Consider the following 24,972-nt stretch of genomic DNA (forward strand, 5'->3'; position numbering starts at 1 on the left):
GTGTTGGAATGCACCTGGAGTTTGACGACCTATAAATGCATAGCTTGCCATTGAAAACACTGTCGGGCAAGCTTTTGGCACTCCCAGAAAGCATGTGCGGAGAGTACAATAGTCATGTTGAGAGCACAATAATAATCCTTGCATTTGGTATAGCATCTTTCTCATCAGGAATCAGATGTTCCAAAGTCATTCACAGGAAATATTGTAAAGTGCAGTGACCGTCTACTTTGTGGGCAAACTTGCGCACAGCAATGTCCCCTAAACAGCCGTGAAGTGAATGACCAATTTCTATTTGGGGGATTCCTGGTCCAGATACCGGGAAAAACCTTTTTTCAAATAATGCCACAGGATCTTTAACAGACAGATGGGACCATGGTTTAATGTCTCAACTGGAAGATGGCGACTCCCACAATGCAGCACACCCTCAGGAAGTGTCAGCTCCGACAAGATGAGTTTCAGGTCACAACGAGGGTCTTGAACCCACATCCTTCTGACTCGGAGGCAAGAGAGTTACCAACTGAGGCAGGCTGGCACTGATAATCACAAGAGTGTAGGTGCTGAGAGTGCAATCATCACAGAGTGCACGTCATAAGAGTGGAATTGTAGAGTCCTGTAGTGTATTGGTTAGAGCACTCGCCTCGTAAGCGAGGGGACAAGGGTTTGATTCCCGGGCAGGGTGTAACGTTAGATAAGTTTCCTTACTCCATGGGCCTCTGTTTTCCTAGCAGTAAGTAGGAACCCGGTTGTTAGTTGATTGGCGGATCGCTTTCCCGGGGGTAATAAGTCCTTCAAAAAATAATAATAATAATAGTCACTCAATCCATGAGTGCTTGCGGGACACTGATGTGCGCAATTGGTTGCCACCTTATGCCCTCAAAATATACAGTCAATTCACTTTACAGTATATTCTGTGAAGAACTTTGAGATGTCTCGAAGACTTGATAAGGCGCTATGTCAAATGCAAGGCTTATTATTATTAATAACCACAGACTAAGTGTGCAACAGCGCATTAGCGCACATGTGCAATGCAAATATTTGATCGGTAGGAACTGGACTCCCATATTCCATGGAGCACTTAAAGCAAGAACTGAGTAAATTCACCTGTGCACCCTCCCAATCCACTCGCACTCAGACATCCCTCTCCCTCCCCTCACTCCAGATCCAGACTTTTTGGAGTTAATTGAAAAATATTGGAAAAATATTATTCGTATAGTGCCTTCAGAGCCAATCATGTTTTGAATTTCACAAGATACAGGATTGCTCTGGATGAAGAAGGCCCTTTCAGCCCATCTACTCTCATCCCTCCTGAACACTCACCTACCATTCCCTCATCACAGCATCAAGCTGCTTTTTAAACAAATTGAATGTCCTGGCCTCAACCACTGTTCCTGACAACCTGTTGGCGATCACCATCTGAACAAAGAATAACATCCTGATATCTGTCCTGAAATTGACATTTTTAACTCTAAACCTATGACCTCTTGTTCTACTGTCTTGATATATCCTAAAGTATTCTATTGTCCAAGTTGATGTTGGTGGTCCAATTTGGAATGTCCTTTTGAAAAAAAAGTTATTTTCTACTAGGGAAATGGCACATCTAACAGCCCTGCTCTGACCGAGAGAGCTTCAAAGATTCCCGCTATGTTAATATGTGGTGTGCACTCCTGCCTCACAAGCGAGAGGACCTGGGTTCAATTCCTGGACAGGGTAAAACCTTAGACAAAGGTTCCTACTTACGTAGCAGTAAGTAGGAACCCGGTTGTTAGTCGATAATAAATCCTCAAAAAAAAATGAGGTCTCCCAATCCACGACTGTTTGTGGGACACTGCTCTGCGCAGTTGGCTTCCACGTTTCACTCACAAAATACACAGTCACTGCACTTTACGATATATTCTGTGAAGCGCTTTAAGACGTCTCAACGACCTGATAAGGCGCGATATCAAATGCAAGGATTATTATTATTTTCCCCTCCCATCTCATCATTCTCACTCCATTCTACCGTCGGTGGCTGAGCTTTCAGTTATTATGTCCCTGCTCAATCCAAATGCCTTGCAACTCTTTTCTTGCATTTCCTCTCCACACCTTTAAATCCCTTTTATAATCTTACCTCTTTGACTGTGCCTGTGGTCAGCACTTTTCAATTCCAACTCCTATATAAGTGCACATTTTGTTAAATAAGATGACAAAAGTAGCCTGGATGTGTACTAATAATGTGGTGGTTTGGCTCTATGAATGCAATCCCTATGTTATAATAAAGGCACATCTCAAAATAAGTTTCCTTTATCAATAGAGCTACAGCAATTTTAATTCTTAGAACAAATTACCAATCTATTAAGGGGAATAAGTGCTCATTGATTCAGAGGACTGGACTGTATCTACAAGGCTACATTTTGATGGATAGAAAACACTGTCTGCAGACCAACCCTGTTATACCCTGGAATATACTCTGCCCTGATATAGCACTGTAGACTCACTATATACCAGAAGTATGTTCTTATACGCAAATGCTATTTCAGTGAGTGAATAGTGAATCTGTGAAACAGACTCCCTAAGGAGACGGTTGAAGCAGGAAGTGTTGATTCTTTCAAATACAGATTTTCTTTTAGGAAATAACATTATGGGATATAGGTAGTTTGGGACATATGTGCATGTGACCACCAGGAAGGTAGAAGGCGAACCAGATGGATCTTGGTTTTTATTCGTCTAGCATTTCTCATGGTCTTAAGTATAACCCATATCTGGCTTCCGGGGTTGACTGGCTGATTTCCTGCTCATGGCGTACAATTGCAATACAATTTATGATAGTGCCTTTTACATCAGGCGGATACCTCAAAGTGCTTTGCACAGTTACCTGGGTACTCGAGTGGTGTGTGTGTGCGTGGTGGGGGGATGCAGGTGCAGAAGGCTTCGTAGCATCTAACAATGTGCCACCCACCACTGGAAATGCTTGCTAAAGCAGTTGCTGACTCCCTGTCTACAACCCACGGCAAGTGATGTTAATGATGACCTGTCAGCCCAGAACGCCTTTATTTCAAGATGTGCTTTGTTATAACATAGGCACAGGGCTTGCACATATGGAGCCAAACCACTGCGTTATTACAGGATCAGCCTGTCCCGCATGTTGACTTTGCATAAGAAAGGTTCCCAAGCAAGATCATAATGTTAGTTTCCAATTTAAGCAAGTTTAATAACTCAAAGAAAATCAAAACTAAACATGATAGAGCATAGCGCCACCTGTGGATGGCAGAGTTGCCGTTGCAGCAGAAGTACAGCCTTGATAGAACTTGATTTATCATGATACCCATTAATGTGCTCAGTGTTATAGCGTGGATATTGAGAGGATTGTGATTTTAATGGATAAACCATATTAAAACTACAACAGCCTGACCACATCTGCAGTCTACAAAAAAACAGGATATTTACACAAACTATTCGTAAACGTACCAAATTAACTGGAACCAGTTAACAGAGAAGAATAACTCCCATCTCCATTAAAATGTTCATTGAGACTGGGATGAAAATTTTATTACGGGTTAGCACTTTGATAGGACATTGCTGTGACCACAGACCACTGAACGAACATTCCTTAAATTGTTTTTCAGTTCTTATGTTGTAGTTTTAATAGAAAATAGTTTTTTTTCTCTCTGCTATCTGGTTGCAGTTAATCTGGTTCTCTGATTGTCGAACTGTGTAGATATCCTGGTTTTGTAGACTGCATGCTGGGGTGCTGTTGTCTGAAGCCACAATTTCAAAATGTCTCTTTCACTAACAAGTTGTGCTGATTAAGAAAGATCCGTGATACCAACAGAACAATTGACTGCTGTTACTCCCTGCTTCCAAATAATCTTTGCATTTGATATAGTGCCTTTCACATCAGAAGTGCATTTCAAAGCACCTCATAGAATTTACTGTGGAGTGTAGTGACTTTTGTGTTTTGAAGGCAAATAAGGCCAACAATTTGCACACAGCATTGTCCAATAAACAGCCATGCAGTGAATGACCAATTTTATTTGGAGGTTTTTGGCCAGGACACCCCTCTCTTTTTGAATAATGCTGTGGGATCTTTAATGTCCAGCTGAACAGCCAGAGGATGCCTCGGTTTAATATCTCTACTAACAGAGCATTACAGCATCCAACACTGTGACTGGAGTGTCAGCCTAGACTGTGAATTCAAAATCCCACTTGTACATTCACTTATGGTGTGAAGAGAATAACTCAACCAACAACCCTGCAACCTCTGTTTGACTGATTGAAATATTGAACAATCCACCCACTGCCCAAGTCAAAAAATAAATAAACCTGAAAAATACTTGAGCTGCAGGATATGATCAGCCCACTCATTCTCATCCAATGAGATCATCTTTAACAAACATCATCATTCATTCTTCAATAAACCGTTCAAAAAAATACAAATGTAAAGTCTGTCATGATTTGTGAAGTATATTAGAACTGCCTAGATTAAGTCTTATGTAATGTTCTGTATGTAATCTTTTTTATGCTCCCCTGATTTTTTATCAGATAGCCAATTTGGATCAGTATTCCACACAGTATTTAGAAGTATATCAATACACAAATATGCAGGGGCCTGGCTGCCAAAGCTTTGAATGCATTTTAAATTCCTCTTTTATATTCTGACTCAAAGGAGAGATTGCTGCCAAATGAGCCAGGCTGATACATGAGCATCATGAGAAACAACGATTGTTATCTTTGAATAATTACATACTTACATTCAAGGAAAGCTAACATTGACAGTGAGTTCCCATGATTAACCATTTCCTGAAGATCAACAATTTGTTGTCCATAGCACTTCTACAAAGATAAAGATAGAGCAGTAAATATTGGGGAAATTGCTGCATTCTGATAAACAATAAGGAGCTGTGGAGCAATTTCAGCTCCCTTTACTCCATGAAAAGATGTGAGGAAAGAATAGTATTAATAAAAGAATAATGTGTTAATAAAAGAAGGTGATTTAGAAAAACACAATAGGCTGATTGGCCCCCTTCTCTGCAGAAATGTTTCCAAGCATTTATCATAAGATCTCAAGATTGGTTTAGATGAAGAACCTTCAGTCCATCTGATCTCAGAACACCCACCCTACTGTCCTCCCATCACAGAATCAAGCTGCTTTTTTAATGAGTCTAGCGTCCTGGCCTAAACTATAATCCCTGCAACCTGTTCTAGTCATTATCCTCTTCGTAAAGAAAAATATCCTGGTGTTTGTCCTGAAATTGCCCTTTACAACTCTAAACCTATGTCCTCTTGTTCTTAATGATTCCTAAAGAATAAATGATCACAGACCTGACAGACAACTTTCCCACCTGAGGGTTTCTTACAGAGCATTAGCAGCAGTACTTGTTTGTGTGAAATTAGCTCATTATAATGCACATTGTGATGGATTTGGTGATTCACTTCAAGTAACTTTGCTTGTGTGAATTCTGCATTCACTCAGAATTGCGCCTGTTGATCCACTTTAAAAGACGTCCTCTCTGTTTCCCCTACCCATAACAGAATGATCACATGGCCATTACTAGCCTGGCGTGATAGCCCATCGATATCAAAGTTTGTTAGCAGTTTGGCAGCGATCCATAAATCAAGCCACTGTCAACTAGTCTCAGCTCAGTATATTTCTAGTCGATATGTTCAGTAAGTGCAACATTTTCAGAGAATAATTTTCCGTCCTTTGTCACGTGCACTATTTAAAACAAGAAAGATCAGTGCAGAGCCATTGGGTAAATTTGTTCCCACCACACAGGTATCATTAACCTATCGTTTGGGTCAATGTTTGTCTTCTAATTCTTCCCCCTGACACTTTTATTCTTTACTATTCAGCTAATACACCTCAATCAGGTACTACACGATTACATAGATGTCTGATCGAGATTTGCACCTTCCTGAAGTTTTTTTTCAGTCTAATTTAAGAGACATTTTAATATAATGTTCTGGGAGTGATGCAGTATTGGAGGTGCCGTCCTTTGGTTAAACCATGGTCCCGTCTGTCTGTTCAAGTGGATGTTAAAAATTCCATGGCACTATTTAAAAATTGAAGGGAATTTCTCTCGATGTCCTGGACAACAAATCCCCCAAATTGTGTAAATTGACTGCCGTATTCTACTATAAATACAGTCACTGCAGTTTAAAGTAAAATCCATGAAGCGTTTTGAAATACAGTACATCGACAATGTGGTAAGGCAGGATATCAAATGCAAGGATTATTATCTATACTAATAAAGACGTAATTCTGTGTATCTGTCTGTGTGTCCACTAAGAACGCAATAACCGATTGATGTAGAGATATGATTTATACCTCACCGGAAAGGTCTTGTAAGGGGGCCTATTTTTTTGGGGGGAATCTCCTTTCGTTGGTGAAATATGACCTAAACAAACTCATCACACATGTACAGCAGTTTTGCTTAAGGTGTGCACACGGTGTTTATGGCATGTTAAATGTTTTGTGAGTGATATCAGAAAAATCTACATTCCATATTGGATCCTTTGAGAGCAAGCGTAGCTGCAACAGGTACAGCCAGTATCATTATCATTATAATTGGAGAGAGAATACAGTTCTTTTCAGTACAATAGATTTCCCACAATTCCCATAATGTAGTTCAATAGACTAAATACCCAAATGCTAAGATAAATTTGGTTTCTGTTAACTTCAATGTGCTTATAAATGTGGATTTCCCATCGTAAGCCTAAACCACCAAAGCCATTGTATTCAGCGGCAAGAGAAACCATCTTCCCCCTGCTTTGGAACATTGTCATGATCTTCGTTAATGCTTGACAGACAAGGCAATGATTTCCAACACTTCCCTTTATACCTCTGGTATCCAGCGGATCTTCAGTCTTTTCAGAACTACGACAACTGTTAAAAGTAAAATCTCCGTCATAAATTGTCACGGAAAGATTTTAGATCTTCTGGTAACTAATAGATCTGTTATTAAAATTCTGATGCTCCAAAGCCACCATCTGGCAGTCAGAGTAACGAGTACCATTTGAAGGCATTAAGAGTATAATAGTAGGACAAGTTAAATATTGGTAAAAGACTCACCATATTTTCTTCTTTTAAACTTTCTTTTAACACTGAAAAGTAGAGCTTGGGAATGGAAAACGCTCACATTGGCGACATCAAAGACGATCAGATCAGCAGAGGGAAGCTTCTCCTTTGACTCAAGAATTTGCCTCAGTTGTCTTAGATACACAGTTCAACATTGCTGTACAAGTGGAACAGTTTGCGTGTCAGACAGCCTTACCCCATTTGGAAGCATTCTTGCCTCTGAATCAGAAGGTTGGAGTGTCAGCCTAAATTATGTGAGTTCAACATCAAGACATTGAACTCATATAATCTAGGCTGACACTCCAGTGCAGTGCAGGGGTATGCTGCACTGTTGGAGTTGCTGTCCTTCAAATTAGATGTTAAACCTGCCTGTTCAGGTAGACATTAAAGATCCCATGGCACTATTTGAAAAGAGAAGGGAGTTTCTCCCAGTGTCCTGACCAAGAATCCCACAGCTAAAATTGGTCATTCACTTCCTAGATTTTTGTAGAACACTGTTGTATGTAAATTGTCTACTGTGTTTGTGTACAAAATGCATAGCCCCAACACATTACAGTATATCCTGTGAAGTGGCTTTGAGAGTTAGGGAGAAGCAAGACATGGAGGGCTTTAAAGATGAGGACAAGGAAGCCAGATGAGCATGGGGGTGATCGGCTCATGAAGCTTGATGGGGATAGAGAACATGAGCTACAGAAGTCTGAATAAACTGCAGTTTGTGAAGGGCAGAGTGGCGGAGGCGGGCAATGTTGTGGAGGTGGGAGAAGGCAGAACGGGTCATGGCATGGATATGGGATTTAAAGGACAGTTGAGGGTTTTATATGTATACAAAAGGGTACATTTGTTTAAAAGTTATTTTATTCAGAGAAAATACATGTAACTATTAACTCCCAGTCCATTCTGAGGTTTGTTTCCTTCCAGAAAGTCCATAAATGCATGTACGTACATATTGTGTATTTATATAGTGTAGATACATCTTGCAGGGTTTCAGCAGAGCACAGCTCTGTGCTCATTTCCCAATTCCTGTCTCATGCAGTTTGGTGACTGAATGTGATTATCCTGATTGTGTAGCAGAACAGGTTTTACATCAGACCTGGAGTCATATATCTAGACCTTGAGGTCGTTCATTCAAAGGATCTGTGTGAGGAAGATTCAGGGAAATCATTTTTTCCATTTGGATGCAAACTCACAATGCACTGATGGAAATTCTGCCCCTTTAATGGGATGCTCCTTATATTAGAAGTGACAAGCTTTTCACAGCATTCATGCTAGATCCAGTTAGATTGCTTTAGGAATACAGAAAAAAATGAAAATAAGGCATCTGCACAGCCTTCTGTCTATCTCCTTACACTAGTGGCCTTTTGACCTCTGCCTTTAGGTGCTGCGTATGGTCTGTGGAACACAATATTTGGAGCAGTTAACTTTTTTTTACAGTAAAATGCAATTTAAATGTATATAGCACCTTTCATGTTGGGAGGATGACTCAAAGGATTTCACAAAGCTGACTGGATACCAAATCTGGCAGGGGGGGGGGTGGAGCTGAAGAGGGTGGGGAGGAGGGGGGAATGACTGAAAATGCAGTCAAAGAGGTATGTCTTGAGACAGCTATGAAAGTGGGGTGGGGGGGCTGTCGGAGTGACTCCGGGATAAATTTGCAGAAAATAGGGCAGAATGTAATGTCCTACAAATAGCCATGAGGTTAAATACCCTTTTTTTTATCAGGAGTGTTGGCTTGGATACCAGGAGAAGCTTCCCTCTCCTTCTGAATAGTGCCATGGGATCTTTAACATAATAATAATAATCTTTGCATTTGAAATAGCACCTTATCATGTCATTGAGACGTTTTAAAGTGCTTCACAGAATATATTGTAAAGTGAATTATTGGGCATAATTTTGTGGGCGAAACAAATAATTTTTTTTAATTTTGAAGGGATTATTGCTCCCGGAAAAGCGATCCACCAATCGACTAACAACTGGGTTCCTATTTACTGTTAGGTAAACAGAGACATGCGGAGTAAGGAAATTTGATTAATGTTTCGCCTGCCTGGGAATCAAACCAATTCAACATCCAACTGAAGAGACAGACAGGACCTTGGTTTAAAATCTCATCTGAAGGACGGCACATCCCCAAAAATGCATTACACTCCCAGCACTGCTTTGGAGTGTCAGCCTACACTGTAAAAGAAAAGGAAATCAAAACAATTCAAAATTGTTATTCCTTCTTCCCTCTTTTGACCTTGCAAGATTTGACCTTTGGCTTATTTTATGAAAAAAATGCTAAGAATTTCGACCTATATTTGCAATTTATTTTTGCATTGTGAACACTTAAGAAAATATAAATGGTGCAAAAAAAATGGATAGACTGAAATAAATAATATCCGATGTAGAATAAGATTTTAACCTTGGAACTGCTTTTCACTGCTTTTTGCAAACAGTTCAATTCCGTTTAGGCTCCAGCACAGGAACTTGCCAATACGAGGTTATTTAGCTGTGTGATCAGTAATGCGAACTGCTTTCATGCAGAGCAGAGGAAATAAATGTTATTCAAAGATTTAATCCAGCACTATCTAAACATTCCAATAACATTTAAATGAAAACCTACTTCAGAAATTTAAATTGCAATTGTAGCAGCTCAAAGCATTTTTCACAGTTTGCATATACGTGAAAACCAATACTGAGTCAGCTTGATGCTGCTGTATATTAAAGCAGCAAAACGTGTCACTGAGTGGAAAAATACAGGTTCAGTCTTCCTCTCTTTGCTCCTTATTTGAGGTAGAAGCATTTTTTTGGTCAGCCGGGTATCTGACACAAGCGGAAACCCATCATCATGTGTCCATGGTTATCTAATTCCAGAGAGTATTCAACGCAGGTTGGCAAGAGCTAAGGCTTGGAGACCACAGAGTGTTGGTGTACTGCAAGGGTCCAACCAGCTGAAACCGCAAAGCTTGTCCTTGCTGTCTGCTTGTCATTGAGGTGCAAGCAGAAAGCAATTACCTTCAAGGCTTTGGAAATCAACGACTTACATTTATATATCATCCTTCACATAGGGTAACGTCTCAAAGGGGTTCACAGAAACAGTGCCAAGTACTGAGCAATGAGAGTGGGGGAGGAGGAAGGTGATCTTAATCAAGGTTGAAGAGGTATGTTTTCAGGAGGCTTTTCAAAATAGATAGAGAAGCGGTGAGGGAAAGGCATTCAGGGAGGGAGTTACAGAGAATAGAGGCATAGTGAGTGAAGGTTCAGCCACTGAGTCGGAAAGTAGTGGGAGAGAAGTGCACAGCAGACATTCGGAGTTCATGAACACATGGCTGTGCATCCAGTGCTTGGAATTCACTTTGATTGGTTTGCAGAGAGGCAAGAAGCAGATGCTCAAGCTCTGCACCTTCAACTGGTGGAACCATTGCTCAATGGGAAGGGATGTGTAACCGAGCTGTGGACAGTAAGATGGTGGTGATCTCACGCATTTCATGCTGAGTTGTGTTGCCTACTAGGAAGTTCAAGGAAGTTCCTGGTATCTGCTATCCATCTAGTGAGTGCTTGAACCCACGCTTGTAAGATTTCAAATGATCAACTAGTGTCTATGGGGAGGAAAGCAGGATCTCCTTGAGTAAATTGTTAGTGGTAGGTCTGTAGAACTCCAGGGCAATGCTGATGACAGCACTGGCTCATTGGCAGAACTTAGAAGAAGGGCATATCAGTCACTGGGGACAGGGGCTCTTCCCACTCAACTCCTGTTAACCCTGGAAGCCAAAGTCCTAATGGGTAAGGTAAGGTAGTCCCAGCTGGACAAGCAGTGGGACTACCTTACCCCCTGTGGGTACAGTGTTTTCAACAGCAAGCTATGCAGTTTCTAGCTGGTCAGACTCCAGCAATACCCCCTACTCCAGCCTAAAAGTAATGGATTGAGTGACTACATTTTTTTTGCTTGCTTTTTTTGAATGGATTAATGCTTCCGGAAAGCGATGCACCAATCCATTAACCGGGTTTCTATTCACTGCTAGGTAAACAGAGGCATGTGGAGTAAGGAAACTGGCCTAAGGTTTTGCCCTGCCCGGGAATTGAACCCAGGTCCTCTCGCTTGCAAAGTCTACTATGCTACAGGACCTCAATGTCTTGATGCATCTTGGAGTTCCGTAGCATAGTGGTTAGCTCACTTGCCTCACAAGCGAGTGGACCTGGCTTTGATTCCCAGACATGGTGAAACTTCGAGCAATTTTTCTTATTCCACACGCCTCCTTTCACCTAGCAGTAAGTAGGAACCCGGTTGTTAGTCAATTGTTGGATCACCTATACAGGAGTAATAATGCCTTCAAAAAAAATAATAATTTGGTCACTCAATCCATCACTGTTTGTGGGACACTGCTGTGTGCAATTGGCTGCCGCGTTTCGCCGACAAAATATACAGTCAATTCACTTTACAGCATATTCTGAGAAGTGCTTTGAGATGTCGAGAAGATGTAAAAAGCGCTATATCAAATGCGAGGATTATTATTATTATCAATTCATTTTCCAGTATATACAGTGAAACGCTTTGAGACATCTTGAAAACGTGATAAGGCGCCATAATCAAATGCAAGGATTATTAGATTATTATTTATTTAGTTTTTTTACCATGGAGAACAATGCAAAGACAGTTACTGACAAGGGGTGTAAGTGGATAGTAGCAGAAGTGTGACTCATATTGTGCTTTTAATGTTTTTAATGCATTTAAAGCGTTGACATATTCTCCAGTTTCCTTCCAATCGTGTATTTGAGTCTTTCTAAAGTATCTTTGGAATTGACACAAAATAAGGCGGTTGGGGGAGTGGAGAAGAATTACATGAATCTTGGCTGAAGTCCAGTAAGATTAATCCCCTCTGGCAGTGTCCATATGCTTCACAAATACTGGTAACCTCTCACTTTATTTTAGATGGCAAACATTTGGCACTTCAAAGTCAGACACAAACGTAATGAAGAATTCAGCTTTCAGTCAAGAATTTTAAAAGAGTTAGCATTTGCCAAGCATAAACCTGAGTGATATTGCCACAGAGGTCATTCTATAATATCTAGTCTTGCATGAAACAGAATTTAATAATAATCTTTGCATTTGATATAGCACCTTTCAAGTCAGGAGGTCTTCTCAAAGTGCCTCACGGGAATTATTGTAAAGTATATTGTACTGACTATGTTTTGTAGGTGAATTTATATTTAAAAATCCTTGCATTTGATATAGTGCCTTATCACATCGTCGAGATGTTTCAAAGCGCTTCACAGAATATATTTTAAAGTGGATTGACTGAGTATTTTGTGGGTGAAGCATGGCAGCAGGTAGTGTACAGTAGTGTCCCACAAACAGTCGTGGATTGAGTGACCACATTTTTTTTTGAGGGATTATTATCTGCCAGAAAGCGATCTGCCAATTGACTAATAACCAGATTCCTATTTAATGCAAGTTAAACTTGTCAGCCAATTGCACACAGTAATGTCCCACAAACAGCTGTGAAATGAATGACCAATTTTATGTGTGGGAATTGTTTGCCAGGACACCAGGAGAAATTCCCTTCTCTTTTTGAATAGATTCTTTAACATCCACCTGAACAAACAGATAGAACTGCGGTTTAAAATCTCATGCAAAGAACGGTACCTCCAACAATGCTGTGCTCCCCCCAGTACTGTGTACCAGTCTAGATATGAGTTAAAATACCCTGACGTGGGGCTTGAACCCTCAATCTTATGACTCAGAGGTGAGAGTACTACCAATGGAGCCAAGTTGATAATTTCAGGTTCCTGTCCCTCCAGCGGTTGTTGTTATTCATCGTTTTATTAAATATTAAAGATATTACAAAGGAGAAGTTAGCAAACAGTTACTCATCAGATTTACTCCTGGGTGATAGATATGTGTTCCATCTCCCAGCTCTAACATCCCTCACCTCGATGAGCACAAAACTGATGGGAAAAAAAACATTAATAGAAGAATAGAAGTGAATCTGTAACCCCTCAGTTTTATTTCTAAGTTGGATAATGAATATGGTCTCAGCATCTACCCTGTGATACTTCATGACGCATTGCCAAAGGGTTTATTACTGGAGTTGACAATGAGTCATTTTAAGTGTTCTCGTTATTTTTATGTAGTTAACATTGTTTGGTGAGGTCTGAAAAGACCTACTGAACTGCCCATTTCCTTGTCTCTATAATTGAGACTCAGAACTGTTGCAATATGTTAGTAATTCAGATGAAATTGAATATAATTGCCTTCCTTTTATTTTTCCCTCTCCAATTTCCTCTCTTTGTTTCCTAGCAATGCTGACTCATGTTAGGTACCTGAGCTATGTGTGACGTATCAGCCTGAAAAAGTGTTGGCAGCCATTCAATTAGGTGTCAACCTGGCTCAGTTGGTAGCACTCTCGCCTCTTGGTAGCACCCTTGCATTTGAGTTGGAAGCTTGTGAGATCAAGCCCATGTCAGGTCTTTAAACTCACTTAAACTGACACTCCAGTGCAGTGTTGGAGGTGCATTATTGGAGGTACTGTCCTTCAGATAATAATAATAATCCCTGCATTTGATATAGTGCCTTATCATGTTTCGAGGCATCTCAAAGCGCTTCACAGAATATACTGTAAAGTGAACTGATTGTATATTTTGTGGGCAAAGATAAGATGTTAAAACAAGGTCCTGCCTCTTCAGGTAGATGTTAATGATCCCATGGCATTACTTGTAAAGAGAAAGCAGTGTCTCCCAATGTTTTGGCCAATAAGAAAAAAATTCCCCCAATAACAATTGTTCATTCACTTCATGACTGTTTGTGGGACACTCCTGTGCACAAATTGGCTGCTTCATTCGCCTACAACATTCAAAGAATGCTGCCAACCTAGCAACACTGACACTTAAATGCCTGAAATTCTGGAGCCTGGAGCATTGGACAGTTAGACAATAGTTCCTGTCAATCGCAGGCTAGAAGTGTAATGCTGTAGATATAGTTTCTGGGATCTCGCCAGTGAGACTGGTATCGGGGAGGGAGGCCTGTCCAGCACATTGAATGTGATAAACATTGAATGCACTGTGAGATTCACTTCTCATTGTGGAACTGCAGCTTTAGACTTCATGAAATTGCCTGGAAACTGAAATTGAAGAATTAACATGGTAATATTTCTTGATCCACTCCCACTTAGAATCTTTTGTCATCTCCAGCACTTTGAACTGGAGTTGTATTGGGTAGTGCTTAAAGGACCTTTATCATGCCCATTATTTGGAGTCTGACAATATAGAGAAGACCAAGAGCAAATCGGTTGCTTGTCTCCTTAAAGCTCAAAGGTTGCAGTATAAGCAACTGCAAAATATTGGCAGTGATGTAGTGCTAAATTCTGAGAACCCTCCAGAAATAACTTTCTAATTTTCTCTTTCCCCATCAACTTGCTGCACTCCCATTGGACCATCCGCCTAGTCCATCAACCCGTCACTTAATCTGGTTTAGGTGCTTTAATGATGAGGGGTTTTTCTATGTGTTGATCACCCAGCTGACTCAATTACTCAAAAAATCCTAATATACAACAGAGAATTACATGTCTTAATGTAAAACTCAACCACCCTCCAAAAAGACTTTATGTACTACTAAATCCTTTCAAATTGAAATAATGGTTGGAAAAGTGATGAAACCCTTTGTGAAAAGCAAGTACAGCACACACAAGGGATATTAGTAAAATATATTGGATATTACTATAGCGATGGTTGAGTACAATGTATTAAAAATACATTAATGACTGTGGCTCTCAAAACTATCTGAAAAGCTCCCTAGTGGTCTACAGGGTAAAGACAATGCCTGGTGTCATCACTGTTTTGTATATCAGCCTGACTCAATTGGTGGCAACAACAACATTTATAAAATGCCCTTCACGTGGGGTGGCATCCTGGAGCACTCTCACCTTTGAATCAGAAGGTTGTGCGTTCAAATCCCATGGCAGGTCTTCAATCTGCATCATTGGAGATGGCGTCCTTCAGATGAGACTTTAAACCAAGGGCCTGGTCAGGTGGCGTTAAAGATCCTATTTGAAAAAGAAGGGAGTTTCTCCCAGTGTCCTGGCAACAATCCCCCAAATAAAATTGGCCACTCACTCCATGACAACAAGCTGCTTGTAGTGTGCAAATTAGCTGCTGCGTTCCCCTACAAATACACAATCACTACGCTTTACACTAAAATTCTGTGAAGCTCTTTGTGACGTTCTGACAATTTCAAATACAAGGATTGTTATAAACGTGGCAGGCATTTTAAAGGTTAGAGTGACTGACTGAGCCAGAGTGGAACATGGATGTAGAAAAGTCCAGCTGTTTGTTTCTCTTCCACTTTGTTTCTAGAGCAGTAAAAATAGAAATAACCCCAGTATAAACCAATTGATATTGTGCTGAACAAGTCTTTCGCAAGCATGGAGCTGTGTGTGTGGGGAGAGGTGGGGTGGGGGGGTGTTAAAAGAGAAATAATGCACCATGAGTGAAGTGGCATCAGATTAATCTGAAGGGAGGATTCTATTCGCCTTTAACCAGTTGCCATTACAGGTTCAATAAACAAATGAAGTTCTATTTTAACATTGTATCAATTATTTTAATATAATATCCTTGATCAGTGAAATAAAAGATTTAATATGATAAACCTTTATTTTCCATGAATGAGCAAGGCTTGAAAACAAGAATTATAATTATTAAGGTTAAGATCAGGATTGCATTCTACGCAATTTTACTGTTAGTAAAATAACATCAGTTTGCAATTAACTCATTTTGTTCTTTTTGGTTGAAAGTACATGGATAGGAGAGTTGAACTAAGGTTATTCATGGATGGTCTAAATTAATAGGGACCAATATAAACCCAGTAAGCATGAGAAAGTAATTCTGAAAAATACATTGGGGTAAATTAATGGTGTTTCTTAGAAATTAGGAATCCCATTAGAATTCCCATCAATCTGCAGAAACTCCACTGATGAACTAAATCACATCAGAGCACATTGGCATATTTCCAGTTATTAGTAAGAGTTCTTACTTGCTGAATTCAGATTATTTATTGAGGAATCCCTTTTATAAATAATGAATAAATAATCCTTGCATCTGATTCAGAGCTTTTCACATTCAGAGGACATCCCATAGCATTTCATAGGATTCATTGTGAAACATAGTGACTGTATTTTGTGGGCAATACAGTCAATTCACTTTACAGTGTGTTCTGTGAAGCGCTTTGGGACGTCCTCCCGACGTGAAAAGCGCTATATCAAATGCAAGGATTATTATTATTATTATTATTAAGTGTAGCCATGGGATTTTTAATGTTCACCTGAACAGGCTGATAAAACCTCAGTTTAAAATGTCTTCCGAAGGACGGCACTTTCAACAATGCAGCTTAGCCCCAGCACCGCATTGAATTGTCAGCCTAGACTAGGTTGCCCGCTTTGAAAAAAATTGTCACAAATCAAACTCCAATATGTTTGTCTTGTGATCAAGCCTAAGTGATGAACCATTAGTGAATCCGTGGCTAATTGTTAATCAAAGTTGTTCAGCAGTCCCACTGAACTAGGAGAGTCTGAGGAGTGACTCTGATGACTGTGCTTTTATCTTCCGCTTATATTCAGTGTTGCCAAGAGCAGCACAGCAACGTAAGCAAAGCTGGCAGCAAACTATGGAACTGAATACAGCTCCCACCATCAAAATGTTATTTGCAACAAATTGAAAATAATCCTAATGGCATCAGTAACATTCTGTTACCTTAATTATGATATGAGAACAGACTGGTTTATGTTGTTATGTCTAGATAGATTAATAAAACAGTTTATTAATAAAACAGTTGATTTTAGTATTCGGATTAGTTTATACTATAAATCAGATCTGTTAATCTGGGAGTACAGATGATTACATTTATGATAGATCATCAACCCTACCAATCACCATCATTCAATGAAGGTAAATGTTTGTAATGCCAATTTTCCCTCAAGCAGTTGGCCCTTCCTTCCTGTGGGTCTTTAGGCTTGTTGGCCGATCAACAAAAAGACAACAGCAACTTGCATTTATATAGGGCCCCTCACACAGGTAGCAATATCTATACATATATATATACATATATATTATATATATATGGTAATATATGTATCAGAAGTTTTATATCTACATATCATCCTGTAAAATAATAATAATCCTTGTATTTGATATAGCGCGTTATCACGTCATTGAGACGTCTCAAAGCGCTTCACAGAATATAGTGTAAATTTAATTGATTGTATATTTTGTGGGCGAATTGCGACAGCCAATTGCGCACAGCAGTATACCATCATTGGGAATGTTTTATTGGTTTAATGTGAGACTTGATGGGATTCTGACAGGGCTACCTGGGACTTCCAACAATTCAATCCCAGGTATTTCATTTCATGAAATAATGTAACTAATAAAGGGGTAGGATTGGGGATGTTGAACTCATATATTCTAGGTTGATGTTCCAATACAGTGGGGCTGAGGGTGTGCTGCATTGATGGTGGTGCCAATCTTCCAATGTAAATCTGAGGTCCCGCCTGCCTGTTTAGGTGGATATTAAAGATCCCATGGCACTGTTTGAAAAGTGAGGGGAGTTTCTCCTGGCCAACAATCCCCCAAATAAAAAATTGTTAATTGACCTAATGGCTGTTTGTGGCACATTGCAGTGCACAAAATTGGCTTACAAAATAATAGTAATAATAATAATCCTCGCATTTGATATAGGGCTTTTCATGTCTTCTAAACGTCTCAAAGCGCTTCACAGAATATACTGTAAAGTGAATTGACTGTATTTTGTGGGCGAAACGCGGCAGCTAATTGCGCACAGCAGTGTCCCACAAACAGTCGTGGAATGAAGTGACCAATTTATTATTGCTTTTTCTAGAGGGATTATTATCAGGCGTGTGGAGTTAGTAAACGTGCCCAAGGTTTCACCCTGCCAGGAATCGAACCCAGGTCTCTCACTTGAGAGAGGCGAGAGCTCTAACCACTGAACTACAGGGCTCCACATAATGGGGGTCGGGGGTGTGCGGGTTACACTCCTTCAATAATAAAAATAATCCTTGGATTTGATATACTGCCTTATTAAGTCATCGCAGTGTCTCTAAGCACTTGACAGGGTTATATTGTAAAGTGGTGTGACTGTGTCTGTTAAACGTGACTATGTTATACTTAAGCGCATCTCATTGGTAGATGTGTTTCAGTGCTATTATGTCTTGCGTATATGAGTAGTACAAAAGAATGCCTGCAAAGCTAACTAAGAAGATTGATGCTGAAGGTCTAGATTCTGCATCAGCAAGCAACCAACAGATATACTGAACAGTAGAACCAGTTAACACAAACACAAAATACACAAATGTTGCACTTTACAGTGCAATATATCCTGTGAAGCTCTTTGAGATGTCCTCCCAATATGAAATATTAAATAATAGGATTGTTATAATCTAGGGGTACACATTTTGGGTTGTTTTGATGTGTTGGTTAACACCTACATGATAATTAATACTGGTAATCAATTTAGGAACATTGTGATAATTAACTCACTGAATGGTCCCTAGGTGCAGAAAGCGAACCTACGCACCTGACAATCATCTCAATGGTGATTCCTGGCAGCTGTGCATGGCCTTGGAGTCAGGGTTTTTTGGACCCGAGCTGGGAGTTGGAGTCAGGAGGGTTGCAAGGGCAGGGGGGTGGCCGAAGGCATGGTCGATGAGGAAGGTCGTTAGACAGGGCTTGAAGGGGGCAAGAGAGCGGGTGAGATGTAGATAGTGGATGCCTTGTTTTTGATCTTCCAAAATTCCCTGGATTCTGGAACGGTTCCCATTGATTGGAAGATCGCAAACGTAACTCCACTTTTTAAGAAGGGTGGGAGAAAAAAGATGGGGAACTATAGACCAGTCAATCTGACATCGGTGGTTGGGAAAATTCTAGAATCCTTAATTAGGGAGGTCATAGTGGGGTACCTAGAAGACCATAACATGATTAGGCAGAGTCAACATGGCTTTACAAAAGGGAAGTCATGCTTAACAAATCTTTTAGAGTTTTTTGAGGATGTAACTTGCAGGTTAAATAGGGGGGAACCAGTAGATGTAGTGTATTTAGATTCTCAGAAAGCATTCGACAAGGTGCCACATATAAGGCTGCTACACAATATTAGGGCCCATGGAATTAAAGGCAATATACTAGCATGGATCGAAGAGTGGCTAATGGGAAGAAAACAGAAAGTAGGGATAAACGTGTCCTTCTCAGATACTAAGCTAAGTGGGAGACTAAGCTCTGAGGATGACACAAAAAGATTGCAAAGGAAAATAGACAGGTTAGGTGGGTGCGCAAGAAGGTGGCAGATGGAATATAATGTGGGGAAGTGTGAAATTATTTACCTGGGTAGTAAAAACAGAAAAGCAAATTATTTTCTAGAAAGGGAGAGACCAGGCAGTGTCAGTGTTCAGAGGGATTTGGGTGTCCTTGTACACCAGTCACAAAAAGTTAGTATGCAGGTACAGCAAGCAACTAGGAAGGCTAATGGGATGTTGGTGTTTATTGCAAAAGGGTTAGAATACAAGAGTAGGGAAGTCTTGCTGCAACTGTATGGGGCCCTGGTGAGATCCCACCAAGAATATTGTGTGCAGTTTTGGTCTCCTTATTTAAGAAAGGACATACTCGCCTTAGAGGTGGTGCAGCTTAGATTCACTAGGTTGGTTCCTGGGATGAGGGGGTTGACCTATGAGGATAGGTTGAGCAAACTAGGCCTATCTTCTCTAGAATATAGAAGAATTAGGGGTGAACTTATAGAAACATATAAGACTCATATGGGGCTTGACAGAGTAGACAGTGTGAGACTGTTTCCCCTGGTAGGAGAATCTATAACTTGGGGTCACAGTCTTAAGATTAAGGGTCAGGCTTTTCAAACAGAGTTGAGGAAAGACTTCTTCACTCAGAGGATAGTGAATTTATGGAATTCTCTACTCCAGAAGGCTGTAGATGCTCAGTCCTTGAATATATTCAAGACTGAGATTGATAGATTTTTGAAGGATAGAGGGATTAAGGGATATGGGGATAAGGCGGGCAGATGGAGTTAGGTTAGAAGATCAGCTATGTTCTTATTGAATGGCAGGGCAGGCTGGATGGGCCGAATTGCCTACTCCTGCTCCTAATTTCTATGTTTCTATGTTCCTATGAACGAAACACGGCAGTCAACTGTGCACAGCAGTGTCCCACAAACAATCACCAAATTTTTTATTCTTTTGATGTCAAAGTGATCTGCCAATCGACTAACAACTGGGTTCCTACGTACTGCTAGGTAAACAGAGGTGTGTGGAGTAAGGAAACTTGCCCAACGTTTCGCCCTGCCCGAAAATCAAACTTAGAATTTAGAACAAAGACCAACGGTGGAGTGAATAGCCTTGTCAGATGTGTTTCGAAGGACTGTAGTTTTTGTTTCAGATTCTGGATTGGTTTCTGTCAGTACATTGATTGTAAAATGGATCTCTTACCTCCCATTATTTCTGTATAATGGGACCAGTCCCAGTTAGTGTGCATGTGAGACTCTCGACAGTATACAGATTTCCCTATTTTACAGTTGTTTTCAAGTCTACAAATGCTGTCCCAGTGTGTATACAGGGTAGCCCTCTTATAGCGCCCTTCACTGTAACACTGCCTTGCTTATATTACAAGTCTATTGTGGACCCGTGCTGACTCAAAATGCAGTACACCAGGCTTCAAAGTCTGTTTCAAGACCTACCTCTTTGACCATTCTTTCAGTCATATTTCCACTCCCCAGCCTCCTTGGCTCCCACTCCCAGCTTGGGTACCCAGCCAGTATTATTAAGCATGTTGAATCTGTCTCCCAACATGAAAGGCACTATATAAATGTAAATTGTATTGTATTACATAACGCACAGTTGATGAAGGGTTGGACCCAGCTGAACATGTTATAGACAGGGTTACCTTTATCATTAAATAGTAAAAGGGAAATAGGTAAATGTTTGAAGAGGAACAATTGTGGAAAGAGCATGAAATTAGGATTGGAATACAGTACTCCAATGGAGGAGCTAACATTAGGGTAGGTGGGCAGATTGTCATTCATCTTTGCTATAATTTTTATGAAGTTACTCCTCTGTATATAGAGGACATGAAATGGTCTTGAAGGTTAAACTTAAACACTGTTTTGCTCTGTGTTATTGGGGCTTTCTATATTCAGTATATACAGATTCTATAATTGAGCTAAATTGAGCCAGGCAGATTGTGAATTAGAGTCTTTGCAGTGACCGTAGCCTAATAGTAAATGATGGGGATTTCATTAGAAGTAGGTAGCAAGAAAAACATTCTGTCCATTCTTGCACAAATTGTCCATTGTTTAGTAATTGTTTTATCAACTACAGCAAACTGAGGAATCGTTCAAAATCTTCAACTTAACTTATTCGATTAGGCTTTGGAGAAACATGTAGTGTTAGAATAGATAGAATGGAAGGATGGTGGTGATAGATTCCCCCAGGCAATGAACTCACTAAGTACTTCACTAATATTCACTACAGTTTAAAATAACTTTTTTTATTAAGAGCTTTAGATATTTGAGACATTCCAGTATTGGACTCCGCTATGTTAAATGCAAGTTTATCATTTATTTCTTTATATTAGTCATTTTCTTCATGGCTGTTTGTGAGACAAATTGGTTGCCACATTTGCCCACAAAATACATTACTATAAAGTATAGTGTGACTGTGTATTTTGTAGGTAAAATATGAATCAAGTTACTATTTTCTTTAATCTGAAAGATGCTCTTTGTGGTAAGATCTTCTAATTGAAGAGAGTTTGGCAATGTGGCTTGTGTTGGGGCAAATCACAATGCATATAGTGTGTTCAATTGGTGTGGGTAATTATTCACCTCTCAGGCTCTCATCAAGCCAGTGTTGGGAAGCATAGCGGAAGTGTTCACATTCCACAATCACAAGGGATAAAGAGAGAGAGAGAGAGAGAGAGGTGATGTTGCTGACCAGAATCAAGCCTGTAACAAAAGAGCTGCTGAAAAATGTCATCCTACGATTTATAGTATGGCTAAGTATACAGATTCAGTTAATATTGTATTTCAGTTAAAACAGGCCTCAATAAGGTCACTTTTATGTGGTACCTTTGCATTTATTTGATGCGAATTTTCAACTGTGAACCCGTGTATTTAATGTTAAACTAACTTGCTGTGGTATTTCATTGAGATTAAAAGCTTTGTTTCCTCCTTTCTTCCTCCAGGACCAGAAGGTGCACTCTTTGAACATTCTGTGGAGACACCAGTGGTCAGAGCTCAGCCTTTCAAGGAGCTTAGGTAGGAAAAACACATGCAAATCGAAGACAAAGTTTCTTGCTCACAGAAACTCAGCTCTATCTGTTTCCTCACAGTCAAAGTGAAAATATGTCAGGTTAGGATTCAGTGCTTAAACAGTGCTTAAAGTGCATCTGTGATGCAGCCCGCAGATAGCTCTCGGATCATCTCAATTGTAATAATCCTTGCATTTGATGAAGCGCCTTATCACGTGGTCAAGATGTCTCAAAGCGCTTCATAGTATTTTACTATAAAGTGTAGTGGCTAGGTATTTGTAGGCAAACATGGCAGCCAGTTTCCATACAGCAGTGTCCCACAAACAACTATGAAGTGACTGATGGGATCTCTGTTTAACATCTCATCCAAAGGATGGCACTTGCAGCACTGCAGCACACCCCAGCACTGCATTAGAGTGCCATCTTAGATAATGTGAGCTTAGTCACCCACTGTTGAAACTACATTTTTCAAAATGTTATCCTGAGGGGAAAGGACAACCATTACAGTAATGTACTTTATATCAACTTTCAATGGCTCCCGCATTCGCATCCAAATGCACAGTTATATATACACACTAACTTGACAAATGTAAGTGCAGTAAATAGCAAAATGCTGCAAAACATATTGAGACGTTTCAATGACATGATAAGATGCTATATCAATTGCAAGGATTATTATTTTTATTATTTATCTTCTTATCACTTTTAACAAGGATGCAATTCAGTCAAAAAATCTCCCTTCCTCCAGCAAAAACTGTTTGAAACACATTGTTTCACATCAGTGAGATTTCCTTGAATCTTCCTTTGATCTTGTTCATAAAATTCTCCCACAAAAAGGGAAAAGGCTGAATGATTTTGTTGCATGTTAATGCACTTTCTCCCCATTTGTATTCGCTCACAAAACACAGACACTCCACTTTACAGTGTATCTTGTGAAAAGGTTTGGGACATCCTCCCAATGCTATACCAAATGTAAGGATTATCATTAACTCCCTGTCTCAGTCCCTCTGTCTTGCCCGCTCTTTACCTATCTTCAGGATGCAAGCTTATTATTTCTAGCACAGTAAATACTGTTATTGGAGAAACACTGTCTACAGTGACTGCTGGCATTATTACATCAACAAACAACAAGAACTTGCATTTATATAGCGTCCTTCACTCGGTTCCTTGCATTTATAAGCGTCCCGGAGCGCTAATTATTAATAATAAATTTGCTGCACTTCTCTGTGAAAGAGTATCTAACAAGGTTGGACAGTATAGAATTTGCTTTTTTTTATTCTAAGCTCTGAGGTCTCCTAATAGTAGTTTTGAGGTTTGCTCGAAAAATATAATGTGGCTCCATGCGGTGAACTGAAAAATTCTTAATTTTCCAGTCTTAGCTGAAAACAGAAATACTGCACATTGAGGATTATAGGAAGAAAATACAAAGCAAAATAAGCTGAGCTGCACGTTCTTGAGATTTGTTTTGGTTTAATGGGGCTCCAGCCTGTGGTCCAGCGCTGTAATCTCCTTCAGCTCTCTTGAACGCAGCCTGATCAGATAATGCAGCACAGCCCAATCCTCTTGTCACTCTGCTATGGCATAAGCTTGAACTGTGCTAGCTGTCAGTGCAATGAGCAATACAAAATGACACATACGTTGGGTGGAAGAGATTAGACCAGGCAATCGCAAAGGGCTTTCCAGTTCAACTGGCTCTTAGGACCTGAACAATGTGTGTAAATCTTCCCCAAACTAGCTTTTTAGGCTGCACAATTTCACACCAGTCGTCTTTTAGATACTTTTTGCTGAGCCGCTAACATGGCCGGCTTGCACATTTCCCTCCCTTATTCTTCTCAGCGTGCTCACAAAGTTTTTTGCAGTTCAATTGGTGCGTGGTTTAATTCAATTTGTGCATTATATAATCCTTACATTTGATATTACAATTTTCAAGTTGGGAGGACATTTCAAAACACTTTGCGGAGTATACTGTGAAATGAAATGATTGTGTACTTTGTTGGTGTATTATTTTCATTGAGAATTCATGTCTGGTTTGGTTATTTTCTGCAGGGTCAAAGCTGAAACAAATACAGATGATTGAAGTATTAATTATAAAAATCAGTAGGCATCTTTATTCACACGTCTGTAAATTTTGATTTTATTGTTTTAAAAATTATTTTAGTTCGTTGATGTCATCATCACACTGCACCAAACAGTGAAATTCTGAAAGCTTCTACGCAGTGGGTTTCCCCCATTCCATCCCTCTGTCTTGCACCTTTTTGTGTCTTTTAAGTCCAGCCTCATAACCTACCTCTTCCAACATATTATGGTCACCTCTCTCTTTCCCTTCTACCTTGCTCGGCATCTGGCCCCATTGTCGTAAAGCAATCTGAGACATTACACGACAGGAACCATAGGATGCCGGCTGTGGCACCTGACTTCTGGCAACTGCAGATCTCATGATATAAGCAAACTCTGCCTCTAGTGAGGCACTTAAAAATGGGGTCACACTATATAATGTCAATTTGCACAGAAATAAGGCACTTCCTGGGCTCCTCCTGGAAACGAAGATGGTAGAAGTTAAAGAAGTCAGATGGTGGCATTGAACTTAATGTTTATGAATCATGCCCTGTTGGTTGGTTAGTGTTATACACAAA

At 40.0% G+C, this 24,972-nt stretch overlaps 1 protein-coding gene across 4 annotated transcripts in view; it reads left to right on the forward strand.

Moving 5' to 3' along the window:
- sgcg (sarcoglycan, gamma) overlaps positions 1 to 24,972 on the forward strand; it is a 198,296-nt gene that overhangs the window by 159,005 nt on the left and 14,319 nt on the right. For all 4 annotated transcript variants that reach the window (XM_007900656.2, XM_007900655.2, XM_042334490.1 and 1 more), the window contains exon 6: positions 22,274 to 22,346. In XM_007900656.2, the coding sequence (XP_007898847.1) occupies positions 22,274 to 22,346 (73 nt within the window). The remainder of the gene's footprint in view (positions 1 to 22,273; positions 22,347 to 24,972) is intronic.

The sequence above is a fragment of the Callorhinchus milii genome, unplaced genomic scaffold (genome assembly GCF_018977255.1).
Source record: "Callorhinchus milii isolate IMCB2004 unplaced genomic scaffold, IMCB_Cmil_1.0 Scaffold4, whole genome shotgun sequence".
NCBI lineage: Eukaryota > Metazoa > Chordata > Chondrichthyes > Chimaeriformes > Callorhinchidae > Callorhinchus > Callorhinchus milii.